The sequence below is a fragment of the Strigops habroptila genome, chromosome 5, assembly GCF_004027225.2.
Source record: "Strigops habroptila isolate Jane chromosome 5, bStrHab1.2.pri, whole genome shotgun sequence".
Classification (NCBI taxonomy): domain Eukaryota; kingdom Metazoa; phylum Chordata; class Aves; order Psittaciformes; family Psittacidae; genus Strigops; species Strigops habroptila.
In genome coordinates this window covers 64,762,151-64,772,703 of record NC_044281.2, presented here as the reverse complement: position 1 = coordinate 64,772,703, position 10,553 = coordinate 64,762,151, and the positions used below count along the sequence as shown (strand labels likewise).

Sequence of the window (10,553 nt, the reverse complement as noted above, 5' to 3'; positions counted from 1 at the left end):
GAATCGGTGCAGTCGCGGCACACAGCCCCCCGCGTGTCCCCGCGCTGTTCCCCCGCGGGCGGCGGTCCGGGGAGGGGCGTCGCCGGGGGCAGCCCCCCGCCATTGATAACCCCCGTGCCCGGCCCCGCCGCCGCAGCCGGAGAGCACCGACCGCCGCGCAGGGGTGTCCGCGGGCACCTGCACCCACACCGCAGCGCGCCGTGAGTGCCCCCGGGACAGAGCGGAGAACACCGGGTGCGCTGCGGGGGAAACGGGTTCAGGGAGGAAACGGCGGGGCGTTAAGAGAGCGATCTGCCCGGAGCCGGGTCCGGTTGCCGAGCGGCGGTCGCTCGCTGCTTTGATGCCGCAGCTGGAGGGTGCGGGCTCTCGGCTCACGCCGGCTTCCCGGCTGGGGTGGCCCTGGCGGTGGGTCCCCTTCGGTGGCCCGTTAGCAGACCTGGAGGGAAAGGGGTGGGGAACAGGCTAAATGCCCCGGGGATAACGACCCTGGAGGGACAAGCCCGCTCTGCGCCCCTCTGCCGAAACAACCTCCCCCGGGGGCTGCGCTCCGACGTGGCGGGCAGCGGGTTGGGAGCAGCGGGGACACCGCTCGCCAGCGTCCGTCTCTCCGCAGGGCGCGGAAGATGCGGCGGGCCGGCGGGCCCCGCGGCGGAACGCTCCGTCGCTGAGGCACCGCAGAAGGTTCTCGTGGCGCCGAGGAGATGAGGCTGTCCCTGGCCCTGCTGGCCCTAGTCGCCCTCGGGGCCGCCGCCGGCGGGGCGGGCCGGGAGGCGGAGGAGGCGGCGCAGGCGGGGCGGTTCTCCACCCCGGAGCAGCACCGGTGCAGCTGGGAGCTGCGCTCGGCGGCGGGGGCCAGCGAGCTGCGGCTGAGCTGCCGGCCGGCGGGCGGCGGGACGGCGCGGAGCTGCGCCTACCGCGGGGAGCCGCGGCGCTGCCCCGCGTACGGCGCCCGCAGCCGGCAGTACTGGCGGCAGATCCTGGGCAGCCTGCGGCGGCGGCGGCACCCCTGCGCCCGGGGCAGCCCGCTCAGCGCCCGCCTCTGCGGCCCGGGCCGGGCGCCGCCCGAGGCGCAGCTCCGCCTCATGCCAGGCCATGGCCACGGCCCCGCCACCACCCCGCCGGCCGCCACCGCGGAGCCCAGCCGGGACCCGGCGGAGACCTACTGCGCCGAGCGGTGGCACTCGCTGTGCAGCTTCTTCGTCGGCTTCTGGGAGGGCTGAGCCGCGCCTGGCCCCCCGCGGTCGTCCTCCCCACCCTTCTTGCCCTCCCCGCCTGCCACCCGCGTCCCTCTACTTTGTCAGCGTTCCGCTTTTCCTCTCCAATAAAGTGGTAACTATTTTCAGACAAGAAGCTCACCTCTTTTCTCGTCAAAGCCCTATAATACGTGCAGCACTGACACTGCTGAACAACACGCATGACATCTGTCAGCTGAGATGAGAGCATTTAGGAACAGTTCATGTAACTTGAGTACATTGAAGTTTTCCAAAGAGACAAACACTGGGAGATAGCTATTCCTCCCCACTCCCCTAATCAATTTCTGTAAGCCTAAAGGTTACACAGAAATTGCCCAGCTAGAAAACCAGACATTTATACCAAAATAAAGAACTGAGGATTCACTAAGCACTAAATCCTAGAAGAAACTCTCTAGCTTACAAAGACTTCACAAACTAAACGAGCCACTCCAGTCCCGCTTCCACAGAGCAGATGGTCACTGACTGCCTTCAAACAGGAGCACAGAGTTGGGTGAGAAACCAGCTATGAAAAGATTGAGAAACTCTGAAGCAGGTAGGTACGCATACTGGATTTGGGACATTAATGGTGTTTCAGCTAGCTAATGAGCTAAGGCCAATACCACAATCACATTTAGAGGGACATAGTGTTGAAGTAGGCAACTTGTTTTACCTAGGAGGAAAGGTTTGAGGGGTTCAACGCTTTATCCACTCACTGAATCACACCTCTGTGGTACATTTTGGTAAGGGGAGCACAGGTTCTCCTCAGTCCTGATTTCTCTCCTTTAGACATATCCCACTCAGATTCTGAAAAAAGGACTGTGATTTCTGCAGCCTGTCCCTGACTGCATGTCAGCAGCTTCTCTGCCCCCTGCCCAGCACAGATAGCATTCACTGCCTAACCAGGTCTCTGCCTTGGGAAAATACACCTCTGTCAAAGCTCTAGCATTACAGGCGAGTGTTTAGCTGAGTCATATATATTCTTATGGCAGCATTATTTAGCTTGCTGGATTACAGAATTTCACCTTTTCCATACAAGTAAAATGGTAACAATGTATTATAAAAGTTTGAATTTCACAGCTAAGCTGTTGACAAGCTTAGGACAAGGACTAAGCCTTACAGATACACACAGCAGCCTACAGACATGATGTGACTGAGCTAAACCAGAATTTTAACTATTTACAAATGATCTTAACCCAGGAAAGAGAGAAATAGTTTCTGACTTATGGTCATTGCAACCTGGATGCTCAAAATCTGGCAAGACAACAAATAGTGCTCACTTCCCTTAAAGTAAGTTCATCACCTAGTTGTTCAATTAGAGACCGATTAAACACTGCCCAGGGACAAATTCAGTGTCAGTTCTGAAATTATTGCATAACCTTTCTGAACACTCTGTAGCTCAGGGTTTATAAAATGAGAGCTGCTTATTGCTAGTGCTTATGTGGCCCTTTCAGACATCTTCTAAATGCACCCAACCTACAACATGATGTGTTTGAAGAAAGCCACATGAAAATGGGAATGGCCAACAAAAGCACTGAACTGGAACTGTTGCTTACGTAGCCCTCTAAGTGCGTGTGTACTTTTCTAAGTGCCCTGTAGCCCTTCTTCGGCACCATTAATCCCACATTTAATAGAGAAGGAGTATGGGACATGAACCCCTAGATACCAGTCCCTGGGCCTGATTCATATACCAAGTGCCACAGACAGAGCTGGGTATGGTCCCAGTGCAGGGGAGGGGTGGTGGGAGGGCAGCCGCAAGCATGCCGCACTCTGCAAACCAGCTCTCCCCCACTGCCCTATAGATGTTCAGGTGTCTGCCCATGACTGGGAGCACTTGCAGACTCTTTCTGTGGGGTTTGAAGGGTGGCTGTGAGGAGGCTACCAAGAGACAGCAAGGATATGCCCAGTGGCTCTCAAGGCGCTGCATACAGCTCTTAGTGCTAAGGCATTTTCCTTTACCACAAGTAGCTTGGATAATCCTCAGCAGCACTATACAAATCTTGATCATCAATGTATGTGACTTACACAGTGGTTTTTTTTTTTTTTAAAGACAGCTCACTTGTCCTTCATATGTGTGTCACACCAGCAGCCATACAGCAGGCTGCTGGCCATAGCATTGCACGGTATCTTGCAATAATACACAGCTTTGCTCTAATTCCATGGCACTGGCACAGCAGCTCTGTGCAGTACCATTAGAGCCTGCATTTCACACCATCAGTTGCAAAGGTGGAACACCATGGCAACTGAGCTGCTTACCCACATTGCCCTGCATTTGAAAACCCAACTAGGAACTCTGAACAAATTCATTGTTTTACCCAAGAGGGAGAAGAAAGAAGAGGATCCCTGGCTCTGTGTTTCACCACATTATTCCCCTGACTCTCCAAAAGAGCTCAGTCTTTCTCATAGCACCACCAAGTAAGGAAACACAACAACCTGAGATACTGCATTCATTTATAGTGGTTAATAATACAATTGCCTGGTGCTGAACAGCAAAAAATATTCGGGTTTTGCACTTTGGGTACTGCAGATCACAAAGGCTGGAGAACCACAGTCAGATCCTCAGATTTGGTTTTAAGGGGGAAGACCATGGCTTTTTGCTTCCTAACTCGATGTTTTCGTCCTCTCCCATAGTTAGGTGACAGCTTACACCACCAGTTAGGCCAATCAAACACGGGAAGGTTTTGTAGCCAAGATCATCACCTCCAACAGAATCTGTGCCCTCCCAGCCTTATGACAGCTCCACCATAACACAGACTTGTGTGTTCCATCCCATGCCCTCCCCTCCATTTAGTTCAGCCGCCCAAATTTGCCCACACACCTCCTGTGCAGCCAGCCTTACCTCTGCTCTCATGCTGCAGCTGTGGCAGTCCTTCACCTCTTCCCTGATTCCTGGCTTGTCTGGCTCCTACCATTCCATCCTTCCCTCCTCAGCATCTCATGGCCACCCAACGTCCTGAACAAGAAGAGCCAGCACAGCCAACCTGCCATGAGCGAAGTCTGGCTGCCCGCCCCACAGGCCTGATAAGCCCTCCCATCCCAAGCAGAGGCAGGTGGTCCTGGGCATAATTAACCTGCCCCACAGGCAGGTGCAGGTTGGGTTATCATCACAAATACTATCATCACAGGCGTGCTGCCAGCTGAATGTATCAGGATGCTAGGGCTGCCTTTTAAGGAAAAGCATGAGCTACCTTAAAAACAAAACAAAATAAAAATAAATTGACTTTTTAGCTTCTAGATTTTGATTTCTGGGAGCAATAACTCTTTGGAAGTTTTCAGGGGTAAAAATAAAATAAAATCAGCTTTATGCCATATTGCACACACAGCATTGTTTTCTGTCATTTTGCTGCTGAGTGGAGATGGTAGCCAGTTTGAATTCACAGTTCATCATGTATTCATGAGACCATACAAACAGATATCTGTGGCTGGAAGTTCTAACAGAATCTGAAGTGCTGGCAATACCATGTCTTTATTTTTCTTTGGAGAGAAATCAGTGATGCTGGATCTGGGTATGTTGTTAGTGCAGCTGGCTTTAATTACTCTTTTTATACATAGAAAACCCTTTATCTTATTAAATAGTAAACTAATAATCTTTCACCACTTACTAAATTTGAAGGCACAATTACAGAATGCTCCTCTAATTAGTGAGGTTAAAGCAGGCAGTAAGCTGTCTTGCTGTTTGCAGCAATTCCTTCCTATAAAGTGACATCACAAAATTAATAAACGTTAAGAAATCCTTCTTCACTACCTGAGCAGAGTTGAACTAAGAACAGGAATCTCCAAAGGTTTAGCATAGGGGTGGTACTCACAGTGATGGCAGCTTTAGGCAGTTGTGACTGTTTCTTACTTGAAAGCATTTCCATTTCTTTAAGTCAGCTTGACACCTGTGAGTTACGCTGGACTGAGGTGGGAGAAAAGCCTGTATCTGCACAAGGCCACTGTGCTCCGTGCCCTGTCTGGACACAGGGACTAACTCTTGACCTCTGAAGGATCATTCGTCCATTTATTCTTGGTCTGTATTATTACAGATATTTGTGAGAAGTTGTTTTTTGGAAAAGGACACGTGGCTACTGTTTTGAGGTACCAGGATTTATGCTTAGCCTGATTGTTTGATGTTGATGTTTTCTACCTGAGTTTAGGACCAACCTCTTCTGGGGGAGCCTACAAAGGGATGCTATTGTTTTGGAGATTTGTGGTGCAACTTAAAAGCCATGAGCCTATTAACAAAAAAGAATAGGGTGGAGGCACAACAAACCCCCCACCAAAACAACTATTCAGGTGGGAGCTGGTTGGGTAACGGAACCTGAAATCTTTGGGAATTTCTCTTTAAATGCTCCTGACATATTGTAGGCTCTCCCTTGTGCTGTGAGCTCTGTCTGAGACTCACTGTAAAGCCAAGCAACACAAGGGGCGAGTGAATGGCAGGCTTTGTCATTTTGCCAAACACCAAACTCTTTCCTTTGTAATGATTTGGATTTTTAAGAATTCCAAGCTTAGTTCATGAACACAGTTACATGAAAGAGGCTTTTAACGTACAGTATTACAGAGTTTAGATTAACTCTCCCAGCCCTCATACTCCTTCCTTACATGGAAAGGATCTGTTAAGCACAAGCGTGTATTAAATATCTATGGCTTTAGAAATAATTCAGCGTTTTAGGGCTTAACCTTGTTTGGTATGTGCCATGCTTTGTGCAGTGTTTATGGTCTGCGCCGGCCTTTTGGAAGGGAAGTATTTTGCCCAGTTTATTTCAAGCTCTCAGAAGGTTAATGATGCATATTTGTCACAGAGGGGCTGTGAGGCGCAGCCTGAGCTGAGCCCATATTCCCACTGAATAGTGGCACAGCCTCATCACCGGGCTCTGATTTTACTGTTAGCTTCAGCCTTCCCACGGGAGAGCCCTGAGCTGCCCTGGCCTCCCCCAGGCTCCCACATAGCCGTGGCTGGCAGAGACAAAGGCTGAGGGTCACCCGTGGGGTCTCAGTGCACCAGGGAAACACACAGATGCTTCACTGACAGAAAAAAAAAATCTATTAATTGTATATGTTATAAATGCATTATACTTCATATATATACATAAGTGTTTGAGAGCTCTGCCCTTGCTGCTAGCCCTTGCAACCTCAATGGGTACGTGCATTTAATAACAGCTCACTGCTGGTGTGTGCCCTGGGCAGAGGGCTCTGCTGCCTGCTCAGGTGGTGCCTGAGATGCACAGCACCGTCGCCACACCAGCACCTGTGTCATGCAATTCACTCACCCATTTTACTCCCAATATGGAGCTGTTGAATCAGCTGGAGAAGTTTTATGTCCCGTCTCTCAGAGGAAATCTGGGAATACTTGCTTGTTGTAAAATAAAGCTTCGTAGGATTAAGTTGCAACTAATTTCAGACTCTGACATGATTTGCTGTTTAAACTGTCATAAATTGAGAACATATTTGATGGAAGTGTTAAGATGAACACAGAATTAAATAATTTCTGATTACACGTTCAGAAAGTACTGAAGTTCAAACATCTGTTTAACAAAGGAAACACATAGAACAAAATCTGGCCCCATTTTAGGATCCAAATCCTAAAATGTAAAATTGTATGTAATACCTACTTTGGAACACATTCTTAATTTAATAAAAAGGATCTTAAAGCATTTAATTCTGCAAATTATATCCAGAGCCTCTATTTGTCTGCCTACTTATTCAGCAGATTTTCTTGCATGATTAAATGAAGGTCTTGAGTCCCAAAATGTCTGTAGGTTTGAATTTTCATTTGAAAAAGAGCAAAAATCCTACACTAATTTCTTTTTTTTTTCTTTTTCAGGCTGCAGTTGTAACAGAAGATACATGAGATCAATCATCCTCAGAGGTAGTTTAGAGAAAAGCAGGAGAAGAAAACCCAGCGTCTGACTTTTCAAAGCTGTGCTTCTTTTCAATTAAGAAACTACTGTGTGCTTCCCAAAGTCACCGTCCTTAGCAGCAGCATGATTTGCACTAGCAGGAATAAAGATAGCTTCAGCCCCATGTGTTTGCTGCTTCTTTTTTAATTTTAAGAGTAAACCCTTTCAAAATTATGAATAAATTTATCACTAGTATTCTTTTGATGGGGAAAGCGTAACAAGACAGCCACACAAGAGTGTATTATTTCAAGTTAGTCAAGACAAGATGTTGAGGATTTAGGGCTGATCTTTTGTCTCTGCTCAAAGACAAATGGTATAAAATTTATATGCATGCTTCTGTCCTAACAGCAAAGGGCTTCAGCAGGACTCTCACTGAGAGCTAATGGCTCTTGGGGATGCTGCTCTCTGAAGTCCCTCGGCATGAAATGGTCTCTTGCAATTCATCTCCCGCTAACAGCAGCTCCAAGACGACAGTCTCTCTCCTTTTGTTTTTGAGATTTTTTTCAGTTCTTTTATCCCTGGCTGAAGCTGCCTGTGTTCTCATTGGAGCCGAGAGGGTGCACTGTGAAGGTTTTCTCCCCTCAGCTCTATTCTCTTGCAGCCCTCAGCAGACGTCGGGGCAAGCTGGAGGCCCTATGGAAAGCAGGGCCTGATGTCATCCCACCCAGCGCGGGGCCAATGAACGCCCTCCAGCACCCGGCTCCGCCACACACGTACACATCAATGGCATCTTAATAGCTTCTGAGGCTTTTTAAAGCTTTATTAGTCCATGGTAAATAGCAGCGGTAACGTGACGGTTTGTTTCAATGCGTGTCTCTGAGCCAGGAACTTAATGGTGCCAGAGTCATGTAGGAAAACAGGGCCAGGAAACAAAAAATAGTTTGGTGTAAGAAGTTATTACAGCTCTAAGGGAGATAAAGGCTCCTGTTTTCATTTCTGGGAGCCAGGGCAGCCCTGGTTGGGGGGAGGCAGCCATGTGCAAGTGCCCCCATGGGGACAACGCTGGGCCACCGAGAGTCTCTGGGCAAGTGGCCTGTTCTGCCAGTACCAGAATGGTGGGAAGAGCCCGAACCGCCTGGTGCCAGCTGCTTTTTTCCTTTTAATGTGCCCACATGGCAAACGTGGTTTAAGAACAAAATAACATCACAGATTTAGGAGTACACACCCAGCGCCACCAGAATATAATCTCTCACAGTTTGCTCTGCCTTTTATGTGAGTCCTCACATGCCATGGCTGTGCTGACGTTTCATTGCCGCCTTCATGCTCTTTGCTGCCGCAGGAAATTAGATGGTCGTGTACATTTCTGCCTCTGTAGTTCCTGTGCCCACAACTTTCTGGCATGGTGGGACTCTCAGAGATGCTAAATCCTTTTAAGTTATTTAAACTAAAATTCCAGAGCAGAGTAGAATTTTTGTTGGAAATTTGGAGCTAACTCCTGAATGAAGTTACTGAAAATATTTCCATCACACATCTTTTGCAGTAAAAGTAATTGGCTCTAGAGGGAAGGCACCAGCTAACTTTAAATCAAAGTGTAAGTGACTGTAAAACAATGGAGTAGCGAAATCAGAAGATAAGGCTGGAAAAGTCATCATTTCCTGAAGAATAGGTTTCGGGTTTTTTCCTTACATAGTCTAGGTAAGGACTAAGTACTTCAAGTACTCTTTGTAAATTTGAAGTAGTGATTTGTTGGATACCTTCTCTTTTCTATGCATCTTGGAAATCCTGTTCACCACACACTTTTGCAGCTAACCCAGTTATCCGGCACAGCACACCAAGGCTGTGGTACATTGCTTACGCCACCAACTTCAGTCAGCAGAAGGTGGCCTTGCAGCTGGAAGAGGTGGCCTTGTCCTTGTCTTTTTTTTTTTTCTGCTGTCGCCCATATTTTTGTGTCAGTGCAAGTGTTTGTGCAGCCACAACGCAAATGAGATTGGGGAACCAGCTTGGGCTGACATTCTGGGGCAGGATAGGTTTTGGCTGGGTTAGATCCCCATTCCCTGCTGGTTGTAGTAGCAGCAGGGAAGGAATGGCACAGGAGCTGAAGTGAGTGTCCAGAAGCAGGCGAGCCTGACTTTTCAGTGACAGGACTGCTGAAATCTCGTTGGAAATGGCTGTAAGTCTACAGCATAAGGTTTTCACTTCTTGAATGGAATTAGGGGTCCACGAAGATCCATTTATTCATGTTTTTCTATATCTGCTCTGAAGAAAGCGTGATTTCAAACTACCGGCAATGTTTCTCTTAATATCATGTACAGTCAATTACACAGTGGAGTTGACCCAGTGTAATTACCAAACTCCCCACACACATTTGCCAGAACCTAGAGGGTGCCAGGCTGACCCAGCAGCACGGGAAGGCCGTGAATCTTTGGCTCTAAAGATCACCAAAACCTTGAAATCTGTGTGGTTACACAGAACTAGCAGCAGTTCTGTTTGCTCTCTATCTGTAAATGCTCTGAGTTTTATTTTCTGGGCTTAGGCCAGATGCTTACTGTTGCTTCCAAGCCTGGCAGGCAGTGAGTGCCTGTGCAGCTGAACCCACCCCTCCAGCGCCCTGCCACAGCATGTCTCACTTAGACTGCTTATTTCTGTGTGGAAACCAAAGCTGAAGGGTAGAAAGAATAGCTGTTTAAAGGGTTTAATCACTCAGAGAATCCCAACCGATGAAAAGAATGTGATATTTTTTGCTGTGATGACAAAAATCATGGCCTCACTGACATGAGCTAAAAGCTTCCCTGCTATTATCTTGATCAGAAGCTGAATTAAACACAGTCCTTGGCATTGCATTTAGTGGGGCTATAACGGTGCATCTAAGCTTCATTTTATACCCTCCATTATCACTCCTGCTCATGCTTGAAGGCTAAGAGCCACACTAAGGCTTGAAGAGATGATGGTCACTCTTGGTGGCCTGTGCTCTTGTACAACTTTTGTGGACTCTTACAGAAGTGCATTAGTCATTCAACTTCATGTGTGGTGTGTGTGAGTTCATCCCTAGTGAAGAGCACCCTTCCCCTAGTGAAGGAGCTTATTACAACTGCTTCTGCTATTGATTTGCATCAAGATTGTAACTGGAAGAAGTCAGAGCAAGAAGTATGATTTCTGCTGGGTCTGTTAAAAACAACACAGCTGTGGAGAAATGGTAGGATGTAAAGGGAGAAATCCCCCCCCAGTCTATTAAATGAGCCACGAGCACAATACTAATGTGGTAAGTCAGGGCAATATGCAAATGGCTGCATGTCCCAGAAACCCTAATCCTATCAAGAATGCAGAAGATGTTAATTTGACCATCTTTCACAGCTCATAAATCTATCTGTAGCAAAGCCAAGCTGCCAGATGTCATCGAGTAGCACTTCTTTGAGGCTGGCAGTCTCAGCATAGACGCCTGATCATGCCTCAGTAAAGACCAATAAAGAGCATTGTTTGTGTGGCCTGAGAGCAGCTTCTC

General features: G+C 48.1%; 1 protein-coding gene across 2 annotated transcripts; it reads left to right on the top strand.

Moving 5' to 3' along the window:
- On the top strand, positions 1-1,344 carry FGFBP3 (fibroblast growth factor binding protein 3). Of its 2 annotated transcripts, none has more exons than XM_030487139.2 (2): positions 1-234; positions 614-1,344. In XM_030487139.2, exon 2 carries the CDS (start codon positions 702-704, stop codon positions 1,218-1,220), a length of 519 nt encoding a protein of 172 aa, XP_030342999.1. In that variant the 5' UTR covers positions 1-234; positions 614-701; the 3' UTR covers positions 1,221-1,344. The 2 variants fall into 2 exon arrangements, with proteins under 2 accessions (XP_030342999.1, XP_030343000.1); XM_030487140.1 differs by having other exon boundaries at positions 9-200.
- Positions 1,345-10,553: the final 9,209 nt, after the last annotated feature.

What these genes read in the sequence shown, in the direction of transcription:
- FGFBP3 (XM_030487139.2), top strand. Translation starts at nt 702, where the DNA reads ATGAGGCTGTCCCTGGCCCTGCTGGCCCTAGTCGCCCTCGGGGCCGCC.